This window comes from Myotis lucifugus, unplaced genomic scaffold, assembly GCF_000147115.1.
Source record: "Myotis lucifugus unplaced genomic scaffold, Myoluc2.0 scaffold_835, whole genome shotgun sequence".
NCBI lineage: Eukaryota > Metazoa > Chordata > Mammalia > Chiroptera > Vespertilionidae > Myotis > Myotis lucifugus.
The window spans coordinates 132,014-148,564 of record NW_005871883.1 but is presented as its reverse complement, the minus strand read 5'-3'; the positions used below and the strand labels follow the sequence as shown (position 1 = coordinate 148,564).

At 41.0% G+C, this 16,551-nt stretch overlaps 1 protein-coding gene across 1 annotated transcript in view; it reads left to right on the top strand.

The window, feature by feature from the left end:
* The window catches only part of LOC102441494 (usherin-like), a 133,456-nt gene that overhangs the window by 57,483 nt on the left and 59,422 nt on the right, over window positions 1–16,551 (top strand). The window contains exons 13-16 of the mRNA XM_023747297.1: window positions 786–893; window positions 6,898–7,081; window positions 8,197–8,354; window positions 15,495–15,653. Coding sequence (XP_023603065.1) covers window positions 786–893; window positions 6,898–7,081; window positions 8,197–8,354; window positions 15,495–15,653 — 609 coding nt within the window. The remainder of the gene's footprint in view (window positions 1–785; window positions 894–6,897; window positions 7,082–8,196; window positions 8,355–15,494; window positions 15,654–16,551) is intronic.

Here is a 16,551-nt window from a genome sequence, read left to right as displayed (position 1 = left end):
AAGTAATAAGCACTGTCCCCTCATCAAATTGTGTTTTTTATGTGTAAAGACAAAACAAACATTCCCCCAAAAAAACTACAGCAGTAAGTGAAATGGTCAACTATCTCATGGTGAAGAAGTACAAAGCTTAAAAAAGGAGAGTTGGTTGGTGTCAATATTAGCTGAATATGGCTAGGGGCTAAAAAGAACATTGAATCTAGCATTCTTTTTTTTTCCGCCTCTATTCATGTAAGAAGCAATTGCAGAAGCTGGGATGGTTAGCCCAGAGAAGAGGCGACTCAGGGGGCATTTGAGAACTGTCCACAAATATTTGAAGAACTGTCATGTGGAAAAGAAATTAGATTTGTTCGGTATGTCCCTAGGGCTGGAAGTGATCGAAAGAGTTCGCCACAATGCAAGGAAGGACTTTTAAGCAAAACAAGAACTCGGGAGCTCTCTAAGTGTGGGATGGGCTCCTTGAGAGAAAGAGGGCTCCTTCCACCTGGGCAGCGCGGCCTCGCCAACGGCCTGTGGTCCAGGGGAATCAAGAGAAAGGCGGATGGCTGGATTCCATGAATAAATCCCTTCGAAGGCTGAGAATTTCTTATTTCATCAGTGATTAATGAAGTTTCTATTAATACTGAACTGCTTATGAAGCTCCCATCTTCCTTAAAGGGTGTTTTCTGCTCTTAAAAAAAAAAAAAATTTGGATACCGTATCGGCAACTCTGCATGTCACTTCTGGTGCTTCGTTGATAATAAATAATCCTCTCCAGATGAACTTGATTGCTTGTTTGCTCTTTCTAGGTCTCCAGCCGTATACCAGCTACAGCTTCACTCTTACAGCTTGTACATCTGCCGGGTGCACTTCAAGTGAGCCTTTTCTAGGTCAGACTCTGCAGGCAGCGCCTCAAGGTAATTAAAAATACCCACGATTTGGTAGAAGACCTTTTCCTGTGGCAGTTTTAAGTAAACTCTCTGAACTCTTTTATAACAAACAAGGAAGACGGCGTAAAGCCAGTAGGTAAGAAAGAAAATAAAATTCTGGGTTTCCATTCTTCGAGATTGGGTCAACTGTAAGCCTTCCAAGTTAATGCTCACTTTGCATTCTTTAAACCTTTTTGATTTAGTGTTATGTAGAAGTTATTATTATTCTAGATTTGGGTATGAAATTCCTCCAAAAATCAAAAGTTAGGTATTTCTGGAGTTCCTAGTATAATAAGCACCATGCTCCCAGCTGGCATTGACTAAAATACCCACTGCCCTGTAGACCTTGCAATCAGGTAGAAGTGTATAGGACAGTACCCAAACCTATAGGAAGAGGGAGAATCCAAAAGGTGATGTTCCTAAAGAACAGGTGACAGAATGCTCAGGTGAAGCTGAGGAGGGAGTGATGACAACCTATCCGGACATCCAGTGACATTTCAGGGAGCAGTTGATGTCTGAGAGGGACCACAAGGAATAAGGATGTTGACAAGTGAACAGTGGAAGAACTGTACAAACATGGCTTGAGGGAATGTAAAGTGGGGCCGTCACTGTCGAAGGCAAATTAACAAAATCGGTTCATTTTGAAATGTTAATTTCCTGTGACATAGCAGTTTTCTTTTAATGATCTATACCAGAAAATGACTTTTCCACAACTGCTCAAGGAGGCCTGTACCAGGGTGTGTATTGAACTGTAATTTGTCTAATGTGAAATATTAGAAGCAACTTAATGTGAGTACAGGAGTTGCTAAATATTTTCGGGTATTTCGGATATATTTACATTGTGGAATTGTATGCATCAGTTTAAAAGAATGAGATGAGTCTGGCCAGTGTAGCTTCATCAGCCCACGGACTGGTTCGATTCCTCGTCAGGGCACATGCCAGGGTTGTGGGCTTGATCCCCAGTAGGGGGTGTGAGGAGGCAGCCAATTGATGTTCCTATCTCATCAATATTTCTCTCTCCCTCTTTCTTTCTCTCTCTCAAATAATCAATGAAAACATTAAAATTTTTTGAACAAATGAAAAGATCTGCACATATAAAGAAGTTATAGAACTACATTAATATATTGTATTTTATGTACAAGAAGCACACATAGAAAATAATATTTATTTCTATAGATGAATGCATAGACAAATTCTGGGGGTGTACACACCCATCTGATAACAGTGGTTACCTGTGGATTGAGGACTGGGGTGGGTGTTATCATTTACTTTTAAGAGAAAAACATGCTCAGAAGCTTGGGCTAGTGATTAACTAATTATTTTTTAAACTTTATTATCTGCCTGTTCTGCACGTGGGGAAATAGAGGCATAAATAAATTTCTGAACAGAAGTATGATGTTAACTACCGTCATAGAGTCCTGAACTGCCTGTCCATTACTCTGCTAATGAAAGGGATTGTTGTACCTCAGAATATTAGACCTGAACTTCCTACCAGTAAATGGGGAATAAAATGGAAAATTCCACGTAGGGACATATGGCTCCTCACCAGGAATTCACTAATGATGTTTTCTATATAAAGAATGCTTCATGTCAAAAAGCTTAGTGTTCCTTTGAAAGGAAGAAACCAGCAGTGGATTTTTTGGAAAGGTAAACTATCAAATGGATACTCTGATGATAATGGATAATTTCTGAAGGATCTACCAGCCACTTTTGGCTGAAACTCAAGCCTGATAAAATAACAGGGTCTCTTCCTCCGGTTTACTCATGAAATCCATACATTTAAATTCTTAGAAGATAAGTGTCTATTTTCCCACAAACCCAACAGCATTTCTTTTGAAAGGACTCAGATTTCATGACTTAAAAATTATAGCTTTCAACAGCGCAGGGGAGTGTGAGCTGAGAAATGCTATCCTTGACTTCCTTTTTCTTTAACTTTATGCACCTTTCCTTGAACACAAATAGCTGTGCAAAGGAGTAATAAACGAAATGGGCTTTCCCGCACAGGAGAAACAATGGATTTAGAATCCATTTTCTGGCTGCATAAGTGCCATTTGTGAATAACTTGTATGTGAAATAAATGTAGTCGGCGTGTTTAACTGGGGAGTTGTAGGGAAACCAATCACCAGCAGCATTAAGTTCTGTTGTTGTACTATAAAGTGGAAACAAACACATCATCTTAAATTAATAACCCAAACACCATTATAAAATGCCTATTGGTGCGAATTAGACGTAGATTGAAGGTCTAACGTTTGAGTGTCCTAAGTGGATATGGAGAGAAATAAAAGCAGCATTTGTTCAGAGCCACCCTCAGCTCCTCTCACTTCTCTCTCATTTTCAATCTAAAAAAAAGAAGAAGAAGAAAAGTGAATGTATATCATGACCTCATTGATCAGTTGGACATAATTCTCAACAATTCTGCCCTCATAGAAAATTCCTTTAGTCAAATAGTGGGGTGAATTTGAATTGCTGCTTTCTTTTTAGAATGGTCCAACACTGAAAATGACACAACATTGGGTAGAATGCCAAATGAATAAATTAACAAATAGTACATAGTCCGGATGTCACTGCCTCCCTGGCATCATCTAATAGAAAACTGGTTCCCTTCACCTTCTTCCAGAAAAAAAAAAAGCCAACCCACAACAAATATTGGGATTTTTTATTGGAATGAAAATGTTTAGGGACATGAGAGTGGGTAACATTACATGGCACTCAAGATGAATTTCAAAGGAATCCAGTAGACATCTTCCTTTTTTGGTGGCTGTGATGTCAAGAGACCCACCAAGGCTTCCTTCTGGAATTTCGCTCTTGTCCTCTTAGCTAGCTTACCCACTCAAGGCAGTTTCCCTCGTGCCCATGCATTTTCTTCCCTTGAGCTGCCTTATCTCAGCCCTTGTATTATGTAGAATAGGTTTTCTGCTGCCACCTGAGACTCAGGCTCAGAGAGGGACAGATTCTCCATCTGGGACTCATTAAGACTTCTCACCAAAGGTGATCTCACTCTATCAACGATTCCTTGCAGCTGCCAAGATAACACTGTCTCCATATCATTATAGAAATAAAAACATAGCCCTTGGTCTTTCATATTTCAGGTTCCTCTTATAAACCAAACCAGTGGACACAGGGTTGTTGCCAACATGAGCAGAGCTTGTACAAATATGAAACTCAGCTTTTACCTAGAACATGATGCAAACCCAAAATGTGGCTTCATTTTATTTCATTAACTACTCCATATCCACAGGCTGTATTGACTGGGTTAAACTAGAAGCTAAGAAATATTATTTTTTATATCTTGCTGATTTTTAGTACATCCCTTCAAGGTGACTAAGAGTTGACTGTGGGAAGAAGATTATGAATGAATCTTTGTACTTTCTCTTAAATCAATAAATTAATATCATGTTAAAGTCAGAACTCGAATTAGTTGGTTACTGTTGGCAGAGAAACTCAGAAAAAAGAACATACACTGTGATTTGTGGATTTGTCCAAGTATCTAACGTAGAGCAAGCTTTCAGAACAAAATGAACTACTTTCTTCTCAGGAACAAGTTGTTCCTTAGACAATCAGTAAGTCTGAGCCATTTTGAAATCACTCTAAATAAATTGCATTTGAATTTCCTGAAAATTTTTCTTTAAAAGTTTCACCATCTTACCTGTAACTGAGTAACTTATACAATCAAGCAAAAACTACTCATTATGGAACCTAATATTGAACTGGGTTTTTAAAAGCTGAAGAGGGTGACAGTGTCCCTTTAGAACATACGTAGGTGACAACATGAAGTGGTGGCATTGAACTTTCTCGTCGTTGGGTTCTCCACCAGTATGTTTGTACGTCTATAAGAGTACTTGGATGTTTGACCTGGAATGACAGTTATTTGTGTATATATTTTACCCTTTAAACAGAATGGTAGACTCCTTAAAGGAATGAGCCACGTCTTAGTCGTCCCTATAATTGTTGGAACTTCCTGGAATGCTTAGCATAGTAATTTACAGGAGAGTTATTTCCAACAAATGTATTCATTCAGCATTCATTAGGCATTGTGCTATCTACAAAGACTGACATATAACACAGGGAAGACCCATAGAGCAAACTGTACTGATACAGTAGAAAGAAGTAAACTGTATGATTGTAACAACATGAAGATAATGATAACATCAAAGAAAAAAGAGGAATATGATGCTAGGGGTGTTCAGAGGGAAATAGAAATGGGCATATGATAGAGAGGAACTATCATTTTATAGGATTAAAGTTAGAGTTAGGGAAGGGGGGTTAATCAAGACCTCCCTGACAAGGGAATATTTACACACATTGTTGAACTGTGAAGTTCAAATGCAAAAATATCACGGTGTCATGAGCAAAGTGTTCCCGGCAGAGGGAATGGAAGTGCAGAAGCCCAGAGGTGGGAAAGAACTGGAAACGTCTGGGGATAAAGGAGTCTTTTGTGGATGGAGAGAAGAGTGCCTGGTAGGCCAGAGCCAGAAAAATGTAGGGCCACCCAGGCTAGCATAAGGAGTTGAAATTATGTGAGTCATTTTAAAAGGGTTATATATTTTATAAAGATTGCATTGGCCTGACTGGCATGGCTCAGTGGTTGAGTGTTGACCTATGAACCAGGAGGTCATGGTTCGACTCCCAGTCAGGCCACATGCCCGGGTTGTGGGCTCGATCCCCAGTGGGGGTTGTGCAGGAGGCAGCTGATCAGTGATTCTCTCTCATCATTGATGTTTTTTTGTTTGTTTTTTATATTTTATTGATTTTTTACGGAGAGGAAGGGAGAGAGATAGTTAGAAACATCGATGGGAGAGAAACATCGATCAGCTCCCTCCTGCACATCTCCCACTGGGGATGTGCCCGCAACCCAGGTACATGCCCTTGACCGGAATCGAACCTGGGACCTTTCAGTCCGCAGGCTGACGCTCTATCCACTGAGCCAAACCGGTTTCAGCATCATCGATGTTTTTATCTCTTTCCTTTACTCTTGAAATCTATAAAAATCTATTTTTTAAAATGATTGCATTGGCATGCATATATACATACATATATATACACATATATTTATATATATGTATATATATGCCTATAGAGAGAGAGAGGGAGAATGCACTTTTATAAATATTAAAATGAAATATGGCAGTAAAAATATAGAGAACGATATGCATTCAGGGTAGATAACCTGTAAGACTTGATGATAGATTGCATTTGAGGGTGGGAAAAGTGAAAGCCTCTAGAATAAATTTTTTGGCCCAATAGACGGACAACATCGGGAAATGAGCAGATTGTAGACAGGAAAACCCGGAGTTCCGTTTTGGATGTTTGAAGTTTTCTATGTGTAATTAGTCATCCAAATGGAGGTGTCAAGTAGACAGTTAGATTCATGAGACTGAAGCTGGGGAAAGAGTTTCAGCCTCGTGATTGGCACTTGGGCGTGTTCAGCATGCAGATGATCCAGAAAACGGAGACTGCGTGGAGATCACGTAGAAAGTGAGTTTGGGGAAAGGGGAGAAAAAATGAGAGGAAGGGAGGGAAGAGGAAAGGCGATGACCTAGGTCTCTGAGGACTAAGCCACTTTGCGGTTCAGTAGGGGAAACGGAACCTGTGGGGCTGGAGGGAGTGGCTGAGAGAAAGGAGGAAAAGAAACAGCACATGGCGTCAGAGAGGCAAAGAGAAAGGAGGCTTATTTGGTGACGTGGGTAATTCAGGTAAATACTAGCTTATGTTGCTTTCACATATTCCCTCAGGTCTTGATTACATTCAGAGTAACAGCCACGTCAGAGAAGTTTCCCATCCCTACTTGGATGACATTCACTTCTTAAGGGCAATTCAAAAATAAAATATATATATATCTCCAATTATGTATTTCACCTCCAAAATAAAAATATCTTCTCATTTGCCATGAGATTTGTTTTATCAACAGATAAGAGCATCCGAATATGCTATGGCATTGATGAGATGTGTATTGTATCCTAACACTGAACCCTCATTGTGTTGTTTTTGCCAGGCGTGTGGGCGACACCTCGACACATTATCATCAATGCTACAGCCGTGGAATTATACTGGAGGCCGCCGGAAAGGCCCAACGGCCTCATTTCTCGGTATCAGCTGATTCGGAATGGGACCTCAGTTTTCCTGGGGGGCAGTGAGGACCAGCATTTCACTGATCATAACCTGGCGCCCAACAGCAGGTAAACTAAGAGAAAACTTTACCAATCAAACAGAGTTTTAGATTTTTCAGGGTTGAAAAGAGTGTATCTCCCACTGAAACAATATTCAATTAATTAGTTAATCTCCTCATTCATTCGCCATTGAATAGCTGATGAGATCATTGAATCCATTTCAGATGTCAATGATCCAAGAGCTAGCTCATTATGTTAGTCTTCAGGATACACGAAATTTCTTAAAAATCTTCTAGATGATTTGAAAGCATGAGAATTTTTAAGTAGATAAAAAACACAAAGTATTAAACTTTAAAAATGATCATATCTTCAAATTATGCATTCCTAAACTAGCACTAAAAGAAATTTAAAGAGTTTTGTTTTAGGTCAACTACCTTTTCTTCTGATACAATGTTTTCTCTGCTTGCTACACTCTCTATAGACCTGGGTGGTTTTAGGGGGGAAATCCACTATTTGCAATTCATTTCTCAGCAGAGACAAGATATATTTTAGATCAACAGATGTTCTATTGCAGAGAATAAAGATCAATTTAGTTTTATTGTAGAGAATGGCAGATCAATTTAGAAACATCTTCCTCTAAACATATTTCCCTGAACTCTAACCCATTTAAAAATGGGGAAGATTAATTGGAATCCTCCACAGTGTACTAGCACACTCCAAGGTGCTCCTGAAATCTTGAAGAAAAGCCATGGATTGCTAGAGGGTTAAAAATAAAGTGGCCCAGTGGTTAAGTGTCAGCCTATGAACCAGGAGGACACAGTTCCATTCCAGGTCAGGGCACATGCCCAGGTTGCAGGCTTGATCCCCAGTGTGGGACATGCAGGAAGCAGCCAATCGATGATTCTCATCACTGATGTTTCTATTTCTCTATCCCTCTCCCTCCCTCTCTGAAATCAATAAAAATATATTAAAATAAAGTGGGGAGGGACAGAAATAGTGATTACCTGCAGGCAATCCTGCCCGTGCTAGACAAACTACCTAGTCTGTGGCGCAGTTTCTAAGCAGGGAACAAGGAGTTCGCAGGTTGCCACAAATTTAGGACTAAGCCGTGGGTAGGAAAACCAGCAACTCTTGTTCAGTCCTCTCGTGCTTTGCCTTACAGCATGTTTTGTTTTCTGATTTAGATACATTTACAAGTTGGAAGCCACAACTGGAGGCGGCAGTAGTTTTAGTGACGAGTACCTTGTACAAACACCTCTCCTGACACCAAAGGAAATCCATGCTCCGTACAATATCACTGTGATTGGGCCTTACTCCATATTCATAGCCTGGACCCCACCAGGTAAATAAATAGTGTGTGTGTGTGTGTGTGTGTGTGTGTGTGAGAGAGAGAGAGAGAGAGAGAGAGAGAGAGAGAGAGAGAGAGAAACATTTTAGAGGACATTCATTGCAAGTAAGGATTTTATGTATGTGAATTTAGGAAATCATGTTTCCTGAATAATATAAACAAAATAATCCAAGCCGTACTTTTGCAGGTTTGCATGTTTAAGTTACATATGCATGCCTACATATAGCTAGATACAGAGATATATAGATACCCGGATATATGTTATTCTATCAAAGCAGTACTTTATTTCAAGTACCAGGGCCTAAAAATGTCTGCTGCTTCACACGTATATCACTGCACTGATTTCTAGTTTCTCGGAATAGCAGCGCTGGCTTGCGACCTTCGGGACCTTCGGCATATTGCTCCTTGGCATTTTGATAGTTCCATCGTGTTTTCGTGTCACAGAGTAAAATGAGGCCGAACAGAGCCCGTCTGGCACCAGATCCGCCCTATTGACTGGCGGGTTCTCAGACTCAGACCAGGGTCCTCTACCAACCAGACTCTCAGAGAGACACGTGACCAGGGAGGTCCCTGGTTCACACGTCACCTGCGCTTTTAACATTATCACACGCATAAGTGGCCATTGGTCATCTGAAGACTTCCCACTTAGTAAGGATTTGGAAACCTCTTTCTTTTAAGACACCCAGAGTGGGGTGGATGAGGAAATGAGGATTCAGATCCCAGCGATGCCACCTATTAGCTGACCTCAAACAGCCATTTTTTCTCTCGGTCTGTCACCCCATCTGTAAAATGGAGAAAACGGCAGTTCCTGCATGTACAGAGTCGTTATAAAGACGGAATGAGGTAATATATATAATTGGCATTATCTGGTTTGGAAAATTCTAGTTAGTGACAGTGATTTTCAAATAATTATTTTTGCCTTTAGTTACTTTTTAAAAATGTATTTGCTCCAATATTTGCTAGGTCCCAAGGCCCCCATCATGACTATGAAACAGCAGGATGGGGTTAGTCCATTTTTAAGAATTCTTTCATATTTCCCCGTATTTTGCCATTTTTTGTTTGAGTTCAACATCCTACATCTGCGTTTAATGAAAAATGTTTCCATTTAGAAAGGGATCATTGTGACATATAATACATCTTTTGCTTCTTTAATAGAATCTTAACTCTTGTCTACCACAAGCTCTGCAGAAATTGCTCATTCCAACCCAGCCCTGGAGCTATTGCAGAAAAGGTTTACACACTAACTCTGCCCGTGTAACCAATGGTTAATAAATCTATAATATCCAGACCTGTCAATCTTTTAGTTTCAGATGCACAAAATCCATTACAGAAACCCTGTAATATATGGAAAGATTAAAATCTTAAATTACACTCTTTTCCCGGTGCCTAGAAGGATTTCGAACTCAGTAAACAGGCAGGTGATTTTGACTCGTGTATAATCTGCAGTTGATTTTATTGGGAAGTACCTCATGCTGTGTTTTGATTGGGATAATAAAAATATTTTTCTGTTCCTGGATTCTCACAAATATATATTTTAAACAGGAAGAAAACAACCCTGTAATGACTGGGAACTGTTTATTTGCTCACAATCAGGAGCTCTCTGGGTATAGATCAGAGCCTCCTGCCATTACAAGGTATTACATCATAGGCAGAGCTGAGAGATAGGCACAGCCATCCCTACCTGGAATTACTCAGCCTGAATGAGCATAAGAATCACCTGGAAATACTGAGTACGAATCTCCTGGAGAGCCCAATTGGCATGGCTCAGTGGTTGAGCATCGACCTATGAGTCAGGAGGTCACGGTTCGATTCCCGGTCAAGGGCACATGCCCCGGTCGTGGGCTCGATCCCCAGTAGGGAGTGTGTAGGAGGCAGCCAGTCAATGATTCTCTCTCATCGTTGATGTTTCTGTCTCTCTCTCTCCCTCTCCCTTCTTCTCTGAAATCAAGAAAAATATTTTTAAAAGAAGTTCTTAGATGGAATCGAGGAAGCTAAACCTTTCTTAAAGGTCCCACAAGATTAGGGACTATGAATCACCCACGTCCAGTAAAACTAATTCTCCGAAAACAGAAATCAAACCAGTGTCCTTTGAATGCCCAAAGTGAAAATAGTGGGAAAATTAACTGGGTGGGTTTTTTTACCTGTATTTTGATTTTGGGTCTGTATGGACTGAGGGACCTCACACATGCTCAGAGAACAAAGTCAAGGTGGTTGGTTGGCTATAGAGAAATACCTAGGCAATTAAGTGGGTTTTCAGTTTACAAATGTCTTGATATTTCTTTCTGTGAAAAAGAGATGAAATGCCTGCTCTGCATTGCTACTCTGTGAAGTCAGCGAGACAGCATTGCAAAACATCTAGTAGGCACTGGGTCCATGCTGGCCATTACTATTCAAATCTATAGACGATGTAGACCAGGTTGGTTTATTCCCAAACATGTCTTCCCACCTCTCACCAGCTCTGAACCTTGGGGTCAGGACTCGCACATTGATATGAAAGAGACCAGAGGACCCACGCTACCTTAGTGGGTGAAAATGTATAGAAAATGAAGCAAATTGCTTCATGATACACAAATGGTTTGCTCAGAATAATAGAGACAGATCTCCCTGCTGTTTGAGAATCTAAACATGCAAAATTATTTAAGCTCTGGATGCAGTGATGAGCCTTTCTCATTTATCAAGGTGATGACTGTATTTTGAACTCTGCTAGCCCTAATCATGTTCTAATTAACAATGTCATCGCATGTAGCAGGCACTTTTTCTCCCTAAAGATGGTGAGTTATTTAGGCTTAACGCATAATGTCAGAATACTTGTGCTTTTCCTTCCACATGTATCGCTGAGTCCATTAAAGAAAAGAATTGGCAACAATTCTTCCACTGAGAAATTTCAATTAGTATTGCTTAGGAATATAAATGTTTTTTATTAATCAAGTTTTGATTAAAGGGTAGCTAGCCACAGTGTGGCCTTTCTGTAGATACTGGACCACTTGGCGTTCTCCGTGGTCGGCAAACTGTGGCTCGCAAGCCACATGTGGCTCTTTGGCCCCTTGAGTGTGGCTCTTCCTAAGCCTTAGGAGTACCCTAATTAAGTTAATAACAATGTACCTACCTATATAGTTTAAGTTTAAAAAATTTGGCTCTCAAAAGAAATTTCAATCGTTGTAGTGTTGATATTTGGCTCTGTTGACTAATGAGTTTGCCGACCACTGTGTTAGATCATCGACTGCAGTGTACTAGGTATTAGATCAGATACTGTCCACTTAAAGGGAAAATGGGCATTCAGATTTCTAAGAATCCATGTTGCATTAAATGGGATGATTCAACATTGGCAAGTGTTTCACTTTTCTTATAACCAAGTAACCGTTTCAGGAAATGTAGAACTTATATTAATGATTTTTGGTTTATTTGCATATTTTTATTAGAACACTTAAGTTCTCTTTTAGCAAATTCCAATTATAGAACACAGTGTTTTCAAATATAGTGACCGTGTTATGCATTAGATCCTCAGACCTTATTCATCTTATAATTGAAGGATCGCACCCTTCCATTTGTGTATCTTTTTTTGAAAAATGTTTCTTCATGTCCTTTATTCATTTTTTAAATTGAATTATTTTTATTTGTTTGTTTGTTTGCTGCTGTTTTTTGTTTTTTGCTATTGAGTTGTATGAATTCCTTGTATACTTGGATATTTAACCCTTTATCATGTATGTAGCTTATATGTATTTTCTCCTATTTCATAGTCTGCCTTTTCATTTTGTTGGTGGTTTCCTTTACTGTACAGAAGCTTTTTAGTTTGCTGTAGTCCCACTTGTTTGCTTTTGTTGCCTTTGCTTTGGGTGTTTAACTAAATGTATCTTACTTTATTGAGTTCTAATATGTACTGGGCATTTTTGTACAAGATTAACACATATTTCAGTTAATGCTCAGTGCATCTTGTAGCGGCCTATGGTCTTCCCTACATTACTAATGAGGAAAGTCAGTGTAGATGTGATGAGCTATTTTTCTTGGTTCGTCACATCGGTGTCAGAGCCGAATCACAGCGAGTCTGACTCCAAATTCTGTGGTCACGACCACTGTGCTATATTTTCTCACTATTTGTCAGTGTAAACAGTGCGGGGAGTAAATGATTCTCTCTGCATTCTACTCTGATACAGATCAAAAGCTCACAAACTTTGCTGTAGGTATGGCACATATGAATGAGGGCAAAGTAGCTCAAGGGTCGTTCACCAGCAACCCAGCAGGGTCACTGCGCTTGTAGCTTCATCTTCATGGATGCAGTTCATTTGCCTTTGGATGGATTAATTCATCCATCCATTGTCACTGACATGAGAATCTTTCCTGAGCCCCACCCACGGGGAAGGCGTGATTCTGGACACTGTGAGACATTGTCGCTTCTGCCAGGAACGCTGCCATGTAATAGGATAGAGTGCATAAGGTGACAACTATCATTCAAACTATGGATGTGTGTTTCCCTTTCACACCCCCAAAAGGACATAGCCACGCTATTCCTACCTGGACCAAGGAGAATTTAGGCTGATTTCTTAAAAGTAGTATGTTAAGTGCAACCGACATTTTGAAGCGAATGAGGCTATCAAGCTGAATTAATAGTTTCCCTGTTAGAATTGTTCCTGCTCCAGCTCCTAAAAAATACATATATTTTTTAAAGATTGATTGACTCGTCCCATTGTAAAGTACGCACCTGCTGTGAAATGAAACCACAGAGAGAGAGAAAAGTGGAATAATTTAACTTTTGTATTTGTAAAGGTAATCAGGGTTTTTCTGATTACATCTTAACTTCATAAATGTTAAATAACCTATCAGCATCTAGTTGTTGTAAATTATGAAAGGGGGCCCTGCACGGAATATTAAGCACCGGGCCCCTTGTTCTTTAGCGAGCGGGGAAATGGGCTGCGGCAGCCTGTCACCGGGCGCCGGGTAGCTTTGACACGGAATCACGCAGCTGCCATTTGCACTTAGGGGAAATTGGCTCACTCGGGTTTCCACTGCTCCTCCCGGGCTGACATAAATGCAGGAACTCGGGGGCCAACCCGGTCTCGGGGCTTCCCAGCTGACTCTCACAAACATGCCCACTTCATCCCAGTTAGCCAGCGGAATACCAGGGGGCCGGGCCGGCTCAGACTCCTTGCAGATGGCACGGGCTTGGCGGGGACACAGGGGGCTGTCATGTCACCGTCTTGGAGGTTGTGACAGTGGAGGGGCCTCCTTCCTGCACGCATGTCAGTGTTTGACAGGCTTGCAGCGCCCAGCGGCATTTTCTGCCTCCGCCCCTCCTCGGTGGGCGCAAAGGACATTTGCTTTTGATTAGCCAAGATGTGAGAAGTGTCTTTGCAGGTTGGTGCTTTGGCTAGCCGTGTTTAAACCTAGATCAGGACTGTGCCTTGCCCGGCCAGTGGTGCTCAGTGGGTTTGGCATCGTCAAGTGCACCAGGAGGTCGCTGGTTAGATTCCCTGCCCTGGTTGCAGGCTCGATCCCCAGTAGTGGGTGTGCAGGAAGCTTTACATGTAAAATGTACAAGAGCCCTAGCCAGTTTGCTCAGTGGATAGAGCGTCCATAGGGTTCCAGGTTCGATTTCGGTCAAGGGCACGTACCTCAGTTGCAGGCTCCTCCCTAGCCCAGGCCCTGGTCAGGGCATGTGTAGGAGGCAGCCAGTCGATGTGTTTCTCTCACATTGATGTTCCTCTCTGTCTTTCCCTCTCTCTTCCACTCTCTCTAAAATCAGTGGAAAAATACCCTCGGGTGAGGATTAAAATGTAAAAGGTGGTTTAACAAGGAGGTTCTGCATTTAAAGTGGAAAATCTCTGTCTCGGTGCAGCACAGTCCAGCACTTTTCCAAAGGAAGCAAGTGACCAGTCCTTTGCCTGTGATCAGTGTTTCCGTCAGAGACTCCTATTTTTATCTGTTTCACAAATCCCCGCGCAGCTCTGGTTTGTAGCAGCTCTTGTGCCCTTTGTGTACTGAGGCTATAGCGGCCAGAAGCAAAACCACATTGCGGTCTTCAGACCCCGGGGGTTGAATCCTGTGCCGTAGATTTCATTGTGTCTACGACAACGTTAAACTTAGGTACCACAAAGGTGAATCATTAAACCCGTAAACGTGATGATCGTCAGATCAGCGAGAAAACTTCGTGGGAAAACTTACTCTGTTCCTCATTCAAGGCCCATTCCTCCCCTTAAGCCAGCGTGTATGTTGAGCGTGATCCAGTAAAGCTTACAGACATTCAATCATATGACTGCATTGTGAAGAGGCTCACATGACAAGACCTCCTGTCGGTGGGATGTATTGTGAAAAATGACAGTTTTCAAACCCAAATTTCATATGTATTCAGACCCGAAAGTCTCACTGACAGAGTGGACTGTCCTGACTCCATAATTAATGCACTGGGGATTCTCTAGGTAGGCTCTGATTTGGATACTTTATGGGCTATTATGTCAAAGATCTGTGTCAGACTGGATGTGTACACAATGCCTACAGAAAAATTATTGTCACAAGCGAAACTGGTGGGGATATATATATATATATCTTAGGAGTAAGCCTAAGAGCCCTAACCGACTTGGCTCAGTAGATAGAGCGTCGACCTGCGGACTGAAGGGTCACAGGTTCGATTCCGGTCGGGGGCATATACCTTGGTTGCGGGCACATCCCCAGTCGGGGGCATGCAGGAGGCAGCTGATCGATGTTTCTCTCTCATCAATGTTTCTAACTCTCTATCCCTCTCCCTTCCTCTCTGTAAAATATCAATAAAATATATTTAAAAAAAAAAACGAGAGGAAAAAAAAGAGTAAGCCTAGGAAAAGCCTATGACACCATTTCTAATTGCCTTGTACTTTTTAAGAGGTGAAATGCGCTTTGTATTTATTTGCCTGTAGAGTATCTCTCTGAAAAGAACTATTATACTTCGTTTGTTTTTTTAAATGGTGATGCTCATTTCTTACTTTGGAATATGCATTCTAGCGTTTCCCAGTTTACGTTGCATGCCGTTATTAATTGCTATATTAAGCAGTAATATGCCTTTATGTTATAAAAGTTTAAATATATGTTGTTCTTAAGAGATATTTGTTGACCATTCTGTACAGCGTACACATGTGTGTGTGTTTTTTTCTCTCTCTCTCTCTCAAGGGATACTGATCCCCCAGATGCCCGTGGAGTACAGTGTCCTACTCAGTGCTGGCAGCGTGGCACCTGTCACCTCCGCTGTGGGTCAGCGTCAGTCCGTCCTGCTGGGAAATTTGGCTCCATTTACAACGTATGAGATAAGGATACAAGCGTGTCAAAATGGTGAATGTCTTTCAGACACTTGTTCTGGGCTATTATAAAAAAAAAAGATTTTATATATTAAAAAAAAGAAGGGATAGATTCTCAATTCAAATACAAAGGCTAACATTTCATTTCTCATTTGTCCTGAGCTATTTACCCAGAAAAATCAGCGCCTGGTATTGAGTGGAGCATTATGCATTTCTGCACATTAAATCATGAATATTTAAATATAGAATTAAAAGAGTGGTTTTGCAAAGTCTTGTTTTATCAGGCCCTTGAAAGGAAAAACACCTGCACCGCACAGAGGGATCGCTGGTAGTTATAAGACAAGTCGGGTATTACAAACATCGCATGGGCAATGTGGTCACCTTGGTTCTGTTTAAATTTTATTCGGGAGGGGCTGGTGGGAAAGGGGGCATTATTTAGAAGTTGAGTTACACTCAAATGAATCGTAGATATTTTAAGGCCCTTCCCTGACCCCTATCTTATGTACATAACCTGTCACCTTGAGTTGCGTGGCTTAGACTAGTGGTCAGTGAAGTCATCTGCCTCTCTCACGCTTAAATGTTCTATATTATATAACACCCAATTGCTAAGAAAAGGAAAAATGGAACTCATATTGGTGTACTTCATCTTAGGTTAAAGAAATGTTGAATATAAGACTGTTACATGTCCCATAGGAACTTCTGGGATTTTTTTGTTTGTTTTAAATATATTTTATTTATTTCAAAGAGGATGGGAGAGGGATAGAGAGAGAGAAGCATCAATGATGAGAGAGACTCATTGATTGGCTGCCTCTTGCACAACCAGGGCATGTGCCGTTGACCGGAATCGAACCGGGAACCCTTCAATCCCGAGGCCAATGCTCTGTCACTGAGCCAAGCAGGTTAGGGCAGAACTTCTGGTTTTTGGTTTTGTT